An 18,937-nucleotide genomic window follows, 5' to 3' on the forward strand; every position below is an offset into this window, starting at 1 on the left:
AATGTTAATTATAGAAAAACTCATTAAAATATGATTTCTGTTACATGAGGCTTTTGACGTGAATCTTACAAGACATGTATTCCTTTTCAGAACAAGTTTAAATCACTGGCTTCTAAAGGAGCACCAAACACAACTTCAGAAGACGTATTAAAAGGTCAAGATTCCTTGTCAACAGATACAGGACAGTCCTGTCGGCCAGAGGAACCGTCTGGCGCTTCTGGAATGGAGCACACGGAGTTAGAAGACGAGCCTCACGCTCAGATGGATGATCTGTCCACAGGCTTGGACAGCCTCAGCATCGCTGCACTGCCAGAGGCCACGGTTGTTCGTCCTAACCAGGATTACAACTTAGTGAATTCTTTGTTAAATCTTACTAGGAGTCCTGTGAGTCATCTGCTTTACCTTCTTTCCCTCTAACATAATCTCAGTTATTTGCATAGAGAAAAAAATCTATTTTCATTTTGGTGTAAAACTTTAAATCCGTTTAAGTTGAATTTTTCCAAACAAACTGATGTATGTCTAATTCAAGCATTGAAGAGGTATGTGTCTTTCCCCTTAGGATGGCCGAATAGCTGTGAAAGCCTGCGAGGGCTTGATGCTGTTAGTGAGTTTGCCAGAGCCAGCGGCCGTCAAGTGCCTCACGCAGAGCACCTGCTTGTGCGAACTGCTCACAGACAGGCTGGCCTCCCTGTACAAGGCCCTACCTCAGTCAGTGGACCCCTTAGATATTGAAACAGTGGAAGCAATTAACTGGGGGTAAGAGCTGCTATATCTGTTTTCCCATAAAAGTGACTTCTTAAACCTACGCTTTTAAATCCATTTCCATTTTGCAATGATAGAAATCTTTAGTTTTGAAAAATACAGCATTGCTTGTGAACATTAAACAAGATTGTGTTTTGAGGCGTGTTTTAAAATTTGTTATCAGGAATGAATTGGCATGGGAACAGTCCATCTGTTACATAGTTAAGCTATTTTCCCTCTGTCTGTTAATAGTGATCAATTACGGCCTTAACTGTGTTAAGATCAGTAACTTTATCTGACTATATATATATATATATATATATTTTTTTTTTTTTTTTTTTTGCGGTACGCGGGCCTCTCACTGCTGTGGCCTTTCCCGTTGTGGAGTACAGGCTCCGGACGCGCAGTCTCAGCGGCCATGGCTCACGGGCCCAGCCGCTCCGCGGCATGTGGGATCCTCCCGGACCGGGGCACGAACCCGTGTCCCCTGCATCGGCAGGCGGACTCTCAACCACTGCGCCACCAGGGAAGCCCATCTGACTATATTTTTTAAAAAACAAAAAACCCTGAGAGAAGGAATCTTCTCTTTTATAAATCAGCTCCACTGCCCCTGGGGCAGTCTCATAGTTCATGGCCTGCCTGTGTGGAACCTTGCCTCCTACCTCTTTGTTTCACCCCTTCCCCCCAGCTTTTAGGGCTCCCCCCTTGATTCTCATATGAAAATATGATTATTGAGGAACATTTATAAGTTATTAAAAACTGTAAAGCAGCATAAATAAAATTACCCATAATCCCACCACCTGTAAGCAGTCTAACATTTTGACATAATAACCTGTTATTGTTTCTCTGTGCCTTTTTAACCGTGCTTTGGTTCTTACTTGTTTTTTTCCACCCTGTATTCTGTTAACATCTGCCAGACTCACTTGTTAACTTTACTACTGGGTGGTACTTTAAGGCAGGAAGAGAAGCAAACCATTTATTTCTTCTTGCAGTCCCTTCTTTATGTTTCTTTCCTTCCATCCTAGTGGCTGAGAACCTCCGACTTTTCATTTCTGTTACTTGGTCAAATTCATGGTGGAAATATGAGGACCTGTCTCAATGGTTTTTCTGCTGCAGCTCCATTCTGCTTCAGTCTGTCTCCACTTAATGAGTGAAAATTATTCACAACTTTCATTTAAAAGGTTTTCTCTTATCTGTGGCTTTTATTTATAAAACCCTCTTCTGATTGACATCCAGCGTCGCCTGTGTAAATGTATCATATACTGTGTGTTCCTTCACATGCCTTCATCTCCCCTTTTGTACTGAACTGGATTAATGCTTTCGGATAACTTTGGACTTCAAATTTCTTCTGTGTCCTGTAGCTTGGACTCATATAGTCATAAAGAAGATGCTTCCGCATTTCCAGGAAAACGAGCCTTAATTTCATTTCTCTCCTGGTTTGATTATTGTGATCAACTCATAAAGGAAGCACAAAAGGTTTGAATATTTGTTGTTTTTTACTGATAACTTAAAACTGTAAATATCAACTAAGTAAAATTTGAATCCTCAATTTATATTTTTGAATACGTCTTAATTGTCTTCGGATAGCACAGTTAGTAGTTTATATCCCTAAGTATTATCTTAATTGTCTTAGGATAGCACAGTTAAAGAAATAAAATGAAATAAACCCCCCAAAAGTGTATATATACGTCTGTGTGTGCGTGTGCGTGCGTGTGTGTGTGTGTGTGTGCGTGTGTGTGTGTGTGTATTACAGCTCTGGAATAAATCGAAGTTCAAGTTCTGCCCATATGTTTCTTTAAGTATTATAGCATAACCCTTCACAAGGTAACATTGGCCTCCCTCCATTTCTCCTCTTTGGGGAGATGTTAATACAATAAGTGACTGGGATAATATTTTTATCCTGTTTGTCTTTGTTCTTGGAAATTTAGGTAACATGTAAAGGACCCAATAGCTAATGTCTAATCTGGGTTTATATGCCATCAACAAGATGGTCAGTAGGCAAGTTTTTTTTTTTTCACATTAGTTCAGATGGAGAGTGCAAACTGGCTTAACTGATGTTATAAATTAATCTCTTTCCCATTTTAAAAAAAGATAATGATACTTATACTATGTTCTAGACTGCTGCTGTTGCTCTTGCCAAAGCTGTTCATGAAAGATTTTTTATTGGTGTTATGGAACCTCAATTAATGCAAACGTGAGTGGCCTCTTTACTTAAAAAAAAAATCACTGTGTTCATGTTATTTTTGCCCACTAATTACTTGTTTGTTTTGCCAGTTCTGAGATGGGTATTCTGACATCAACTGCTCTGCTTCATCGCATTGTTCGGCAAGTAACCTCTGACATTTTGCTTCAAGAAATGGTGTTTTTCATCCTTGGAGAACAGAGGGAACCAGAAACTCTGGCAGAAATCAGCAGACATCCTTTAAGACATAGGTTAATTGAACATTGTGATCACATATCTGATGAGGTAAGCTATGTAAGGATTTAGAATTGGACTTAGATTCTTTGACATACTGACTTTGATGTACTTGTGATGTTTTGAATATAGCCTCTTTTTTTATGTGGCTTTTTATTTTGAAAATTGCAGGCGTGAAGAAGAATAGTTTGTTTAAACTATTTTTCAGTTACCCTTTATCATTTTGGGTTTCAGATAAGCATAATGACATTAAGAATGTTTGAACATCTTTTGCAAAAACCCAATGAGCACATTCTTTACAACTTGGTCCTAAGAAATCTTGAAGAAAGAAACTATACAGAATATAAACCTGTGTGCCCAGAAGATAAAGATGTAGTGGAGAATGGGTTAATAGCAGGAGCAGTGTAAGTTTCATCCAACTCTGTGAGTTTAGCATTTCATATAGAATCATAATTTTCTCCCCTCTTATTTCCCTTCCTTATTCTTAAAAAAAATACCTCTAACAGTTTAAAAGTTTTTTAAAAATAAAATTTAGATGTCCTGATTTTATTGTCCCTTTAAATTACAAGTGGCAGTATATAGTCGTTAAACCTAACAAAATCATTATAGCCTTGAGTTTGATGTTAGTATAAAATGTTAATTTCTCTGAGAAATGTAAATACATTCATTCCTTAATTCTTGTATTAGCAAAATTGTGTAATGTTTTCTAAGAACATAGCAGAGAATCTTTTGGTTTAGAAACTATAATAAAATTTTTTTTTATACATCGTTAAATTAAACTTAGAGATCTGGAAGAAGATCCTTTGTTTACTGACATTTCACCAGATAACACTTTGTCAAACCAAGAGTGGCTTAGTTCTTCACCTCCTGCTTCTCCAGACCACCCCAAAAATGATGGGAAAACTGAAGTCCATAAAATTGTAAATAGGTGAGTTGCTATATTAATTTGACTTACATCTCTTTTACTTATTTTTATAACAATGTAATAGCTCTGCTCCTTGATCATTATAGAGATATGTTATGAATTCAGTCTTCCCTTCTTTAAAATCTTTAATGTCAGCTTTTTGAAATGCTTATGTAGCTAGTGCTGGCCTAGGGGCAACGATCCATACAAAAGAGAAAAGCTCCCGCGTAGTAGTGGTTAAATAAATCTTCAAGGTCCTCTACTTATTTTTAATGTAAAATATTTTAAGTAATTCCCAGTTGGAACAGCACTGAGAATTTCCAGTTTGGCAAATTGAACTTATCAGCCGTGTACTCACATGTGTTAAGCCGAGGGCTATTCCTTTTTTTTTTTTTTCTTTTTTAGCGTTTTTATGTTGTTGTTTCTTTTTAAGTGCCCTTTCCCGGCAATTTTCTTCTTTTCCTTCCTTTGCAATCCTGTCGCTGATATGCCTGGTGCTGGGAGGTGACTTTAGAGAAGACTGCATGTGGTGTAAGATGCACGGTTTAGGGCGCATGAAAATCGAAGGTTCAGTTACTTAAAAGCCAGGTTCCTGAGACTAACAAATTTCACGGCAATCGATCATTGTCCTGTAATGTAAAAAGAGTCGAGTCTTCTTGTGCTTGATTCTACTTTTAGTGGAATGAGTAATTTTTAAATAAAACCTTCAAAATAATGACAGAGTATTTAATCAGTGACTTGTAGTGCTGATTCAAGATTAAGTACTTACGAATATACAGTTTTACTTTTCATGTTTCCATTTGCATTAATACTTGGCTAAACTGAAGATGTTGCTAGGTATTTTAACACATATAGAGATGTTGAATTGTGAGAGTATTCGTATTATTGATTATGGCATTTTTTCATTTAAGTTTCCTCTGTCTGGTACCGGATGAAGCAAAATCATCCTACCATGTTGAGGGCACTGGATATGACACCTACCTCCGAGATGCTCATAGGCAGGTAAGAGAAGTAACTAGTTTTTGACATGCAGTCTAATAAGAATGCACACACATTGTCACATTGCCCACAGTCGTTTCTCCAAAGGTTTCCCTTTCTCTGCAAGACCTGAACTCCACTCTCACCACTTGAACTTTTTGCCGGTGACCTGACTTTGCATTTCACTAACTGTGTGTCTCTATCTCAAGGTTTCTTTATGGTCCCTTCCCCACCACCCCACTCCTTTTCTTCCCTTTCTTCCTGCCCTTGAAATTATATGTCCCCCACATCCTTTCCCCTGCTAATCTAAAACATGATTTTTAAATAATTCTACCCACCGCCCACCATGGCTCCCAGCCCACAGGCTATACCCTTTCCTCTTCACTGTTCATACTCATCAGTAATTCACAAGTGCTGGCTCTTCATCCCCTGCATCCCAGCTTTCCACCTCACTGAAAGTACTTTCTCAAAGGTCTCCTCTTAGTTATTAAATTAAATGGCCTTCTCTCAGTCATCTTTCCCCTCTGTAGCATTTTACATTTTTACCAAATTCCAAATTTTGAAATGTCTCAAGTCAGAAAAATATACATTTAATTTTCATTTAAATCCTTTGGGTTGAAGTGTGCTGTTATTGATAATTAACTTGCATGCGCTTATCGTTAATTCATGATGCTTTAAGCCTGAATTCAAGTCCACATTACTATGTGAATAACTAGAGTAATGCAAATACATTCATGTAACAATAAAATAGAGGCAATAAAAGTAGTACCAACCTCAGTAGTACTGATTGGATTTTTAAACTGCTTTGATTCTTTCTGTAATGTTTCATTTCCATATTCTGATTACAGTTATGATTGTTTCAGAAATATTTGACAAGACACAAAAAGAATAGAAAAAATTTACACTATTACTTTCTAGCTCAGAATTTCGGAAGTGTTAATATAAAAATGCTTTATTAAATATTGGGGTGTGGTTTTATAAAGAAAATTTTCTATTGAAAGACAAATAGTTTAAAACTCACAAAATATTGAAGAAGTTTGTTTTTTAATCATTTTTAATATGTTTTTCTTTTAAAAGTTGAAGTTAGTGCTTTGTGTAAGAATATGTTTTAATCTCAGTTAATTTGTAAACTAGAGGTGATAAGGTAATTTTGCTTTATTGAATAAGGAAAATCTGAAAAGGGAGAAAATATGGAAGAAAACTATGCTCTAAATTTCTTTTGTTTAAATTCAAGTAAATTACATGTCAGGGAAGACTTTAAATTTTTCTTTTTATTATAAGAGATATTCTTGTGCTTATAAAAATCCATATTGTGTATCCTGCTGATAAACTGTGTAGTGAGGACCAGTTTCCACTTATTTCCAATCTGTCACTGACCAATGCTTTTGTAAAATATAAAAAAATGAAAAGAAAAAATACAAGCCCTGATTATTTTATAGATTGAACAGATGTAAAATTTACTCAGTGAAATTGCAAGAGAAGTTTCTAAACTTGCTCTTAGTTTTTGTACTCGTCTCAAGAGCAGTGGTAGGGGACAGTTTTCGGACCACACTTAGAGCAGCCCTGTTTCCTCCTGGCAGTCATGGCAACGTGCCTGGGTTAAACACATCGTAGCAAAGTCAAGTTTGCCTTCTCAGGTGCTGTGTATCTGTTCACCTATTTTATATATGATATATATTTTAGAATAGATTTGAAAATGTGGCTAAGACTTGCTTTGCTTTTTAAATACTCGCTAAATCTGTGACAAGAATAAGTAAAAGTTTGAACTCCTCTAAAGGAAAGAGCATAAGCTCAGCAGTGAAGGGGGTACTTTGGTAAAGTTAAAATCTGCCTGCTTTCGCATCAAGGTGCTGGGACTGGTGGTTGTGACCTGACCTTGTGCCTCTCTCCAGTCAGTGTGTTATCCGGGTCATCCTTTTCCCCTCTTCCACGGCACCTCACACTAGCAGACACTTAGCATTCAAGCGGATTTCTATGCCTGTTTGGGAAAATTATTTCTATTTAATCTCCATTTGTTTTTGTTCAGTTCTTCTTTAATGATCCAAATATTTCTCCCTAGTTCCGGGACTACTGTGCTATCTGCTTAAGATGGGAGTGGCCTGGGTCTCCAAAAGCATTGGAAAAGTGCAATTTAGAAGCAGCTTTCTTTGAAGGTCATTTTTTGAAAGTTTTATTTGACAGAATGGGAAGAATTCTTGATCAGGTAATAAGTTTTTTTTTGTTTGTTTTAAATTTTATTTATTTATTTTTGGCTGTGTTGGGTCTTCGTTTCTGTGCGAGGACTCTCTCTAGTTGCGGCAAGCGGGGGCCACTCTTCATCGCGGTGCGCAGGCCTCTCACTGTCGCGGCCTCTCTTGTTGCGGAGCACAGGCTCCAGACGCGCAGGCTCAGTAGTTGTGGCTCACGGGCCTAGTTGCTCCGCGGCATGTGGGATCTTCCCAGACCAGGGCTCGAACCCGTGTCCCCTGCATTGGCAGGCAGATTCTCAACCACTGCGCCACTAGGGAAGCCTAGTAATAAGTTTTAAAATATTAATTTCCATATTATTTTGTTACCATTCACCATGAATTCTACTCACATCTTAGTTTACATCTTCAGTCAAGTAGTTTTATTGTTTTCTTTTTCCACTAGATGACTTTTTCATAAAGCTAGATTGCCAACAGCTGGTGGGTTTCTGATGCATTCATTATGTTAAAACTTTTATTTGGCCTGACAGCTGTTACAGAGTTGTATGTTTACTTCTCATTGTAGGTCATTGTCTTAATAACCTTAACGCCTTTCGGCAGTGCCTAGAGTGCTTTCTTAGAAAGCCTTTTAGTTAGTACAGTTAGTACAGATACAGGTAGAGTGAAACTTGTTAGGTTTAATTCAGAAGACCTTAAATGTCATTTCAAATCGAATCTTGAGAGCTCTGGTCTCACTAAAGTTATGGAACAGTATCAGATGAACCTGCTTCTTCAGACAAAGAACTTGTGAATATACTCATTTTCAAATGGGGAGATGCAATTTAAAAAAGGTTAATTTACTTATTCCAAGGTAAATAAAAATCACCATTGGCCGGTATGTTGCTCTGTCTCCATTGATTGTCAGGAGAACTGAATTTGGGATTATATCAATAGAATCCCTCTCTCCGTCTCTCCTTGACATACAAAGTGACGATAGAGTTTTGAAATGTTTTATGCACTGGGATGGACACTTGAAATAAAACAATCTGGCATTAAACTTGCCTCAACATGGAAACTGAGTTAGCCAATTTAGAATTAATTTAAAACTGTATATTAAAGTACTTGTTCATTTTAGCATTTTAGTTAAATATTTATGTGACTGTAGGGAGTTATAAAAGAAATTTACTCCACAAGCAGGCTGTCTTCAATAACCAGAAAGCCAAATAAAGAAATGATAAGAAGTGTTTCACTGTGTTGGACTTCAGTCAGCACTGTTTCTGATAGTAATCAATAAAGACACAGAGTAAAGTCTCTGATAGTAATCAATAAAGACACAGAGTAAAGTCCTTTTTTTCTTTTAACCTCTTAACAACATGTGCTGAATTTCTAGTGTTTCATTGTTTGCTGATTTGTTGGTTGGTTTTTAATACTTAACAACCAAAGTATTTAAATCCAGCTACTGAATGTATTATGCTGTAATACATCACGGCTGTGTAAACCTCCCAGGTAATGGGGCTCATCAGTATGTTGTGTTTTTGTGCTGGTTCTCTTGGCATAGTTTGGATCTGATTAAACTAACACAGAAGAGACATTAACAATCAGTATTAAGTCAGTAATCTTTAGAAATTTTGACCGAAAGCACTAACAAGGAATCTAAATTTTAAAAAGTAGTTTCTTTTTTCTTCTTGCGGTACGCGGGCCTGTCACTGCTGCGGCCTCTCCCGCCGCGGAGCACAGGCTCCGGACGCGCAGGCCCAGCGGCCACGGCCCACGGGCCCAGCCGCTCCGCGGCATATGGGATCCTCCCGGACCGGGGCACGAACCTGTGTCCCCTGCATCGGCAGGCGGACTCTCAACCACTGCGCCACCAGGGAAGTCCTAAAAAGTAGTTTCTGAATTGAGTGGAAAGATCCTCTCTGAATCCTCATCACACTTGAGCATTTTTCCCTTCAGTCTGTAGAGTACTGACACAAAAGGATTCTGTCGGAGACAGAATATCCCGAAATGCTTACAGTTCTTTTTCGTTCACCAGATAGCTCTTCACAGGGCAGAAGCGATTCATACACAGTGTCTCACTTATTCTTCCTAGAATCCTGAATGATAGGCAAGACAGTTCCTTGTATTATTGTATAAATGAGGAATCCTTAGTTTCAGTTCATGTGACTTAGTGAGCTGTGGAGCCTAGCCTCAAACCTTCTGTCTTTAAAACCCTTGATTTTCTAAGCCTTTTTGGATAAGGACATTATAATCAGATCTCAAAGATAATCATGAGTCCTGGTGTGCCTAGCGTGCTTGGTTTAATTTCATTTTCTTTCTTTTCTAAATGTTTTTGCTGAAGGTGATGTTTGCTTGTATTTTCTTAGTACATATATACCCCTAATAGGATCAGGGTAACCAGGCTGGGATTAAACATTACTATGGATAATTAATAAAGTAGCTAATTTCTGCATGTATAATTGAGAAGTTATGACATCAGGTATTCATGATACTATTGTGTTGTCACAATGTTAATTTTTGAAAAATATAGTGTGTTTAGTATTGTTTTTAACCTTAGTGATTTTAAAAAGATAGTAAAAACGAAAGTCCATAGCAGAATGTAAGGAATACCAGGGAGAATATAGGGAAGCCCAAGTTCTCGTCCCTGTTCTGACGGTGAAAAATCTGAATTTGGGCAACTAAACTTAGCTGTTTGTCACATTTTCTTATTGTTAAAGTGAAGTTGATATTACTTGATTTGCTTGTAAGAATTATCTGAAAAACAATTTAAAATACTTTAAAAAATATAAAATCTTGTTAAATGCAGGTGTTATAAGAAATTTCCGAGACTATCAAGTTGTTGAGATTTTTAAAAATTTGACTTATTTCTTATTATTTTGACCATCTACATACTTGGCCTTTAATAAAAGGGTTGCGACTGAGTTTGCAGGTGACATCCGTATGCTTTTTTTTTTGGCTGCATTGGGTCTTCATTGCTGCGCGTGGGCTTTCTCTAGTTGTGGCAAGCGGGGGCTCCTCTTTTTGTGGAGCATGGGCTCTAGGCACACAGCCTCAGTAGTTGTGGCGCACGGGCTCTAGAGCACAGCCTCAGTAGTTGTGGTGCATGGGCTTAGTTGCTCCGCGGCATGTGGGATCTTCCTGGACCAGGGCTCGAACCCGTGTCCCCTGCGTTGGCAGGCGGATTCTTAACGACTGCGCCACCAGGGAAGTCCGACATCAGTATGCTTTTTTTTTTTTTTTAATTTTTTTTATTTTTGGCTGCGTTGGGTCTTCGTTGCTGCACGTGGACTTTTCTCTAGTTGCTGTTGTCTTCGTCATGGTGCTCGGGCTTCTCATTGCGGTGGCTTCTCTTGTAGTGGAGCACGGGCTCTAGGCACGTGGGCTTCAGTAGTTGTGGCACACGGGCTTAGTTGCTCCACGGCATGTGGGATCTTCCCGGACCAGGGCTCGCACCCACGTCGCCTGCATTGGCAGGCGGATTCTTAACCACTGGACCACCAGGAAAGCCCTCAGTATACTTTTAAGTCAAAGTTTATTGTTCCAAAATTCATATCTTGTATTTAGGGTGAGCTCAATCAAAAATGGGCCAAGTGCACTTTAACGTGTCAGAAAAATCTGGTTAACTTTTATTTCAGGTGAATACTGTATAAAGTACAAATGGGAGGGATTCAAAATAATAGATACAAACAGTTGCTGTTTGCAACCCTCTAAAAGGCCAGCTTGTTTTAAAGTTACTACTTTAAAGTAGGAGAAAGAGACTAGTGAAGTAAAGACCAGTTCAGAGTATGGTGGAACAGTTTCTATCTAGCTGAAATTTATCTTCATTTTCACAACATTAAAATATAATCTGGGACTTCCCTGGTGGTCCAGTGGTTAAGACTTTGCCTTCCAGCGCAGGTGGTGCTGGTTTGATCCCTGGTTGCAGAGCTAAGATCCCACATGCCTCCGGGCCAAAAAAAACAAAACATAAAACAGAAGCAATATTGTAACAAATTCAATAAAGACTCTAAAACAAATTTTTTAAAATATAATCTGAGTCAGCCTTAAGTTTCTTAAACAACCAAAGATATAGATTCTTGTTCAAAAAAAGCTTAAAACCAAACTAACAAACACCATATAGAGAAAATACAGAGTTTAAGTGGCAATATATAGTTGTTTGAAGCCAAATTTTCTCAATTTATTTAAGTACCTGTAAATGGCAGAATTTAGTGACCTAAAACTCTGAACCATCTGAAATGAAGTCACATACAGTACTGTACTTACGTTGTATTTTAAATGATTTTGTCCACATTTTACCAATTGCATTCTTCTTAAAGATTTTTTTAAATGTTTTCCTTTGTGCCTAAAATACAATTTAATGTGAATTCATTGTTTGTTTTGAACTGAGTCTTGGAGAAGGCTGTTCTCTTGCAAATATTATCAAGTAGGAAAAGATGCCCTTCAGACTATGTTTAATGTGAATCGTATCTCCTTTCATTTATCTTGCTTAAGGCTAGATTGTGAATAAGAGTGACTTAAGGGTAGTTTTTCTTCTTTCAGAAAATCTGTGTTCATGTATCTAGTAGTAAGCAGAAAAGACTAAAATTGGACCTTAGCACAGGACTTGAGTTTTTGTTCAAATAACAGTATCTTTGATATCTTCTGGCACGTGCTCAAGCATTTGCTGTCCTTTAAATGTCAAATATTCACTTCTGGATTGGTATTCATTATGATCAAGGGCTTAAAAGCTGCTCAGTGAATGAGGGTAAAACATTCAGATTCTGTTGTCAATATCAACTTGGTCCTGAATCACTTTTCCCTTGCTCCTGCTGCAGCATCTGTTTCTCACTCATCCAGTCACCTAGGTTCTTTCCAACCTTCTCACTGAAGTCGGTTTTGTTTCAGCCACTCAGTTGCCTTTAGCTGCTTAGAAGAAGAAAACTGGAAGGGATGAGAGATTTCTGTTGAAAGTTCTAGGCACAATAATAGCAAGTCTTTTTGTACATTATGCATTTTGCTTGGATTTTGACACATACTCCGTAAAGCACCTCCAAGCTGCTTCCTACGAGGAATAAACAGATTAAATATTAAAAAAACAGAATTCAAGTAAAATTGTGATACATACAAAAAGGTATACACAGATGTACACAGACATTGTTTTGGAAGAGTTAATGCTCTTGCACAGTAAAGGAGGTGATCCCTGTCTGTAATCATGATTTTGAATCTTCTCGTTCACTTTTGAGGCATATGGTAGTTATTTCCACCCCCAAGTACTTTCATTCTGTTGACAGGGTCCTGTGATGTATATGACTTTGTTGTATACATGCTTTTGGTAATTGGCAGTAGTTGAATAATTTAAGAGACGAGGATTATCATTTCTAAAACTAGACTACTATAAAAGATTTTAATACCTTCCCTTCTATCTTTGGTCTTACATGTAATGTCTTCTATTGTTTGTAATTAATATTACATATGACTCTTCGGTGAGTTTTGATGACCTCTTGAACTATTTTACTACATAAAACCACCTGCATAAAACAGAGACATTCTGACTTTGTTATACATTTATTTTATTCTGTGTGTTTATGTGCATACCTTTTATTTTAAGTTTTAGGACTGTGATATATGCACTTTGACTAAGGTGGTGCGAGCTAGAGCTAATGTAGTTATAGATATTTTCATTGTAGAAGAGCATGTAGCAGGAGGAATGAGATGGTAGATTTTCCTTTTTTTTAAGAAGACAAATGGAAATGGTAAATTAAGTGCTCAGGTATATACATTATACATAATGTCAAATATCTTTTTGGTTTTTCCCTCTCCGTAGCCATATGATGTCAATTTACAAGTAACATCAGTGTTATCTAGACTTTCTCTCTTCCCTCATCCACACATACACGAGTACCTTTTGGACCCGTACGTGAACCTTGCTTCTGGCTGTAGATCTCTCTTCTCTGTAATCGTCAGGGTGAGTTACCAGTTTTGTTATGTTCTCTAGGATCGATAAACCCGACCAATTAACATCTTAATATCATTGTGTGTAATTAGTGTCACATAATAAAAAATGTTACATATTTACTGTTCAGAAATAATTATTTTACTACAGAATGTGGAGAATAAAGATTCATTCTTTTAAGTGGTATATATAACTTCTGTATTTTAAGGTATAGCTATGAGTCCTTTGGCAAAGATTGTTATGTGAATAGTGAAAAGTGACAGTCTTCATTTAGTAATAGGAAATGGAGTATTTTTTTATCCTGAAAATCCCCATGGAGGTGTTTAGGGACTGAGCTCCTTTTGTCCCTGTGACACAGGTTGTTGGAGACCTCATGGTTCGAATCCAGCGTATTCAAGATTTTACTCCCAAGCTTCTATTAGTCAGAAAGCGATTACTTGGTCTGGAACCTGAAGGCCCTATGTAAGTCAGCGTTTTACATGTTGTTTATCTAAAACTTTTGCCAAAACTTGATGATCTGCTAATACCCTGCATCGATTGATTGATTGCCTGCTTTCCCTTCCCAGTATCGAGCACATCACGTTGCTGGAGGGTGTGATTGTGCTGGAAGAGTTCTGTAAGGAGCTGGCGGCCATCGCCTTTGTGAAATACCATGCTGCCTCCACACCATAAACGGCATCTTGCAAGTAACCAAGGGAACAGAACTGTTGTATGCATTTCATCAAAAAAGCCTCAGTTCCACCCAGCCACAAGAGGATAAAAAGCCTTTTTAAATGAAGCATTGCTGTAAACTGGACAGAACCATTCAGAACCCACTGAGTGGACACTCAGTGCAATGTTGTGTGATGTTGACTTTATCGTAATGGTTCTAGATATAAAGTTGCACATCCTTGAGTCCAGGATACAATCAAAGGAACTTCAGGAAATAAGCATTTCTAATGCCTGTATGAAAAGCTGCAAAATTTCTGATGTCATGACTTTGATGATATTTCTGTTAATTTAACATCCTTTTAGGTAGCAAGGCATTTTGACATTCTCTGGGACTCAAATGCTTATATTCTTTTGGATTAATAAGTAGCAGAAAAAAAAAAAACACCTAATTTTATAACTTTTTAAGGTCAATTCTTATCAAACAAAATATTGAAAAAAACTGTAAGTGAGAAAAAAATACAATTTAGGAACCATCAAATGAATTAATAATAGAAGATAAAAATGTGTAGAGCACCATTAACTTTCTTCAGCTTTTCTAAGAAAAACAATTTAATATGATAATGAAATTCTTGATTAATATAATATATATATTTTTTAAAGAAACCTTCTTTTACTCTCTTGTGCACATAGCCTCGTTAGTGATTGATTTTCATGTATGGGTCCCAGTTTATTTAAACTTTGTCATTTTTGCAACAATGTTGAATATGTGCCCACTGTTGGTAGTGTTTACTAAAATAGTATTTTTTAAGCTAATTAACATGTATTGGGTTGAGACCCTTTTTTTTCTCTCTCTCCCTCCCTCTCTGAAAATTGCTTTATCATTTGATTTTCTTATTGAAATGCATGGTAGCGTGTAGGTGGCAGCAATCAAAATGCCAATGGCCTCCTGAATGTTTACATTTTTTTTTCCATTTTGTTCAGTCTTTTGTTTTAAATCATTCTGAAGAGATTTTAAAACAAACCAGCAAGTCTGACTGTTTACCTATGAAAGGACTTGGGTAAATTGGTCTATGTGTGGATGGGTGCGTGTGTAGGAACGTGTGATGTGGGTAGCTGGCAGAGCTGCACTGTGCACCGCATGCTGGTACTTGATTTACAAAATGGCGTTTGCTAATCCACTTTCTCTTCTTTAAGTGATACTTATCACTCAAATATTGCTCTTAAGCTTCCTTGGGTTTTTGTTTTATTTTTTCAGTTGGAATGTTAAGCAGCAGCACTTTCCTCTTTACCTTTTCATTTACTGATATTCGGGGGAGCAGACTAGGCAAACCTTGCAGCCTGAAAGGAACTGTAGCTGCCCGTTCTAAGAAGTTGTTTTGTGTAGCATGTTTGTATCTATACATCGTGTAGCGTGTGTATGGAAGCATATTTTACACCTACTGCTAATTTTGTTGTATTCGTTTTCTGATTATAGTTAGTTTTTGCTATTTATTAACAACAAAATGTTGAAAATTATGAATATTCTTGGCTCTAGAATGCTTACCACTGTTAAAACAGCAACAAAAAAACTAAATTTCTAATTTAATGCAAATCTCTGTTAGCTCACTCTAGGAAATTTATTGAGCGAAACAATGAAAAAACAGGTGGGAGATAGTTACTTTGTGCATGATTTTCTTTAAATGATTTTTAACGATAGGAAAGCATTATTCTGTTTGCTGTATTTATTGATGAAGGAATGCTGCAACACCTTCATTTTTAGATGTAGTTGTCGTCTACTTTGATGTAGGTGTACTTAAAATAGACCATTAAGAGATTAGATATTTCTTAATGTTTTTGCAGCATTCGATAGGTGTAATGGCAATGATGTTACCTCTCGAACCAAATACGATTTTATTCTTGCTTTTACCCTGGGACCTTTTGGCTAATCCATGAAACCAAGCTCAGAGAAGCTTTAATTCATATTTGTGTGTTTGTATGCTGCTTCTTAAAAGATAATTATTTGCCTAAGTTATTGTAATGACTTTGATTTGTAATCAGCTAAAGCTTAAGATATAATTTGTTTCTCTTCTAAGTTTGCTACTGTCTTTCCTTCCTTTCTTCTTCGTATTTAGTTCAGACCTAGAGCCAGCACAAGTTCTCACAGTGAGTTGGATTTGTTGGTGAAACATTGTCCTCCATGACTAGCCATTTGTGTACTGTCTTTCAGAAGCTATTTCTGTTCCTCAGTATTTGCAAAACAGTGACTGATGTGCACTGTGTTGAGTGGGCAGCACCACCCTAGCAATCGATTGCCATGACAAATTCCAAACTGAATTTTAGCCTTGCTTCACATTGGTGTAAATGGGCATGCACATTCTTTTTTTTAACTTTCTAACAGTATAGTCTTTGGGTTTATTTTTTTTAGTAATGAGCCACATTCTTTACGTGATAGAACTCAAAATGTGTCCTTAGCCAGCCAATTATCATTGTAGTACTCACATTGACTATGTAAGGTTCTCATAATGTATCTGTCTGTGCAATATATAAGCTATGAGTGGATTCATAGCTTTTTGGTTTAATTGTACATTATTGTGTGTGTACATGTGTGTATATATATGTGTATATATCTGTAAGGACCAAAATCCTTAGCTTGCTTACACTGTTGCTAGTGTAAAGATTATTACACTTAATTTTACGGGGCACAAATTATGGAATTACTTCATAATTCATGGTAACATATTTCCATAAATTATTGCATTAATATACAATTACCATTTAATTATGAAGTTTATAGGTATTGACAGAAGTTACAGTGAAGTGCTGAAATCACAATTTATATGGTAATTATATTTTGGGTTGTACAATTAATGAAAATATGCATGTCATTGTGACACTTGTTGTGTTGAAACATGATAGATAATCATATTTCTGGGCCCTGTAAAATAGTGTTACTATAATACTCTGTTTTGCCTCCTGCCTTGTTTACATTAAACAAAGGATATTTGGTAAATTTTTCTATTGTACATTGTATAGGTTACTGACAGTGTTACCAAGGCCTGGAAATCTTGGGCCATCTGTGAAGAAACTCTTCAGATGGTGATTATGTACCTAATATCTCTTCAAAGGAGGTTGTGATCAAGTTCAACTTTTTGTGCTAACAATGCATGCAGGACTAAGAGGGATGATCTAAAAATAAATAACGTAATTTAAACAAAATGTTGTCTTGTATTTTTGTAGAATTGTAATTGGAAACATTTCATTCCCTGATAAATCTAAAATAATAATTCATAACATACAAAAGGATATGACACACAGCAGTCAGTGGTTCATTATAGCATTGATTCCAGAGAGAGAACAAAAAGGAATATATCAGAATATTTGTGGAGGGGGAATGTATAGCTTGAAAAATCCCTCTGGGTGAGCCTTACATGTATTGATATTTTCCACCCTACCATAATAACCATTTCCCTAAAGGAAGGAATGGTTATATAAGTCTTAGAAATATAATTCACTGTAAGCATTATTTCTTTTTTTTATATAAGTTTATGTAATTTATTTATTTATTTTTGGCTGCATTTGGGTCTTTGCTGCTGTGTGCGGGCTTTCTCTAGTTGCAGCGAGCGGGGGCTACTCTTTGTTGTGGTGCGTAGGCTTCTCATTGAGGTGGCTTCTCTTGTTGCGGAGCACGGGCTCCAGGCACGCGGGCTTCAGGAGTTGTGGTTCACGGGCTCTAGAGTGCAGGCTCAGTAGTTGTGGTGCACGGGCTTTGTTGCTCCGCGGCATGTGGGATATTCCCGGACCAGGGCTCGAACCCGTGTCCCCTGTATCGGCAGGCGTATTCCCAACCACTGCACAACCAGGGAAGCCCTAAGCATTATTTCTTAATAGATTTATAACACATAAAAACTTCTCTCTTTAACTGACATTTAAAACAATTTGACTCTAGGCTTATTCCATTCACTTGAGTATTTGCCAAAGTCCCTTAGTTGGAAACTGAAAGAAACATGTACTGCATGGCACAACGAGAAAGAGAAAAATCTAGTTACTAATCCCTCCTACCCATGATTCTTTTCAGCCGGTGTTCCTCAAAATAGTTTTAGAAGGAAATAAAGAAGGTAACAGGTTTAAGGATGGAAGGGAGGTAAGGTTTAGGCATTAAAGAGTTAAAATTACCTCCTTATCTTGAGCTCCTTCGAAAGAAAACTGCATTTTAGGAATGCATAATCAGATCCCCAGTCCAAAAACCTGGTTCAGAATTCTGCACTCTTCCATCTAGAAAACTAGTTATCTCAAGGGAATTTAAAGAATAAAGTTGTTAAGGTTGAAATTTTGTTAAAGTCTTTCAGGTAAAAGCTGTACCTCTTTATCAAAAAAAAGGCAAAAACACTGTGTGACTGTTTGATGCTGAAGTTTCCATGGAAGAAATAGGTTTTAGTTGGTCTAAAGCCAGTTAGGAAAGTTATTACCTATGGGCCTTGCCTCATAGGAGACCGGTTTTTAAATTTACTTGATCTACACCCTACTACCCACATTAGAAAGATTGCATCTAAGCCTGTCTGACATACTCTTACGGTTTGACTGTTGTGCGCATTCGGGCTTTTATTTGTGTTATGATGGCATTTCTAAAAATGTATCAGAAATAGGATACTAACATGTCATCTAAAACCAAACCAAAACAATAATTTGGTTTCCTCGACAAATATTGGGGACTTCTTATGAACCAAGTTTTAAGATGCTAGGAAAACAAATAAGAAGAAGCTTTTCTGCCCTCACCAAGTCACAGTCTCGGTTCAGTGTGCTGACAAAAATAAGGAACGCTGCACACCGGAATACTGTTAGAGAGACAGCGCCGAAGCATTGTGAGAGCACAGGGAGAGGAAGTCGTGTTGCAGGTCATCAAAAGAGAAAATCTAAAACTCAAGTCTTGACTGAATTATATCCTTACTTGTGAGTGCAGATAGGCCAGATACTCTGAGAAGTCGTAATGATAAAGTCAACTCAGCAATAAATAGACAACTGTTCTGTTATATTTACCATGATTAACCGTTGCCTTTCACCTTCTTCATTCTGAGATTGGTATAAAGCACCAGCCTAAATAATTGTGCCTTTGGGCCCACATTTTCTCAATTGCTGAGAAGTAATTAACTGTTGTGATTTAAATGATCTCTTTCTAG

The 18,937-nt window shown here is 37.2% G+C and overlaps 1 protein-coding gene across 1 annotated transcript in view; it reads left to right on the top strand.

The window, feature by feature from the left end:
• FHIP2A (FHF complex subunit HOOK interacting protein 2A) overlaps positions 1-16,979 on the top strand; it is a 35,938-nt gene extending 18,959 nt beyond the window's left edge. The window contains exons 6-17 of the mRNA XM_027112682.1: positions 91-384; positions 560-756; positions 2,103-2,217; positions 2,859-2,935; positions 3,016-3,208; positions 3,392-3,561; positions 3,942-4,085; positions 4,973-5,063; positions 7,099-7,242; positions 13,005-13,145; positions 13,492-13,595; positions 13,700-16,979. Coding sequence (XP_026968483.1) covers positions 91-384; positions 560-756; positions 2,103-2,217; positions 2,859-2,935; positions 3,016-3,208; positions 3,392-3,561; positions 3,942-4,085; positions 4,973-5,063; positions 7,099-7,242; positions 13,005-13,145; positions 13,492-13,595; positions 13,700-13,805 — 1,776 coding nt within the window. The 3' untranslated portion in view covers positions 13,806-16,979. The remainder of the gene's footprint in view (positions 1-90; positions 385-559; positions 757-2,102; positions 2,218-2,858; positions 2,936-3,015; positions 3,209-3,391; positions 3,562-3,941; positions 4,086-4,972; positions 5,064-7,098; positions 7,243-13,004; positions 13,146-13,491; positions 13,596-13,699) is intronic.
• The last annotated feature ends 1,958 nt before the right edge of the window (positions 16,980-18,937 follow it).

This window comes from Aethalodelphis obliquidens, unplaced genomic scaffold, assembly GCF_003676395.1.
Source record: "Aethalodelphis obliquidens isolate GAN/ISIS:26980383/991018 unplaced genomic scaffold, ASM367639v1 scaffold11, whole genome shotgun sequence".
In the NCBI taxonomy this organism is placed as follows: domain Eukaryota; kingdom Metazoa; phylum Chordata; class Mammalia; order Artiodactyla; family Delphinidae; genus Aethalodelphis; species Aethalodelphis obliquidens.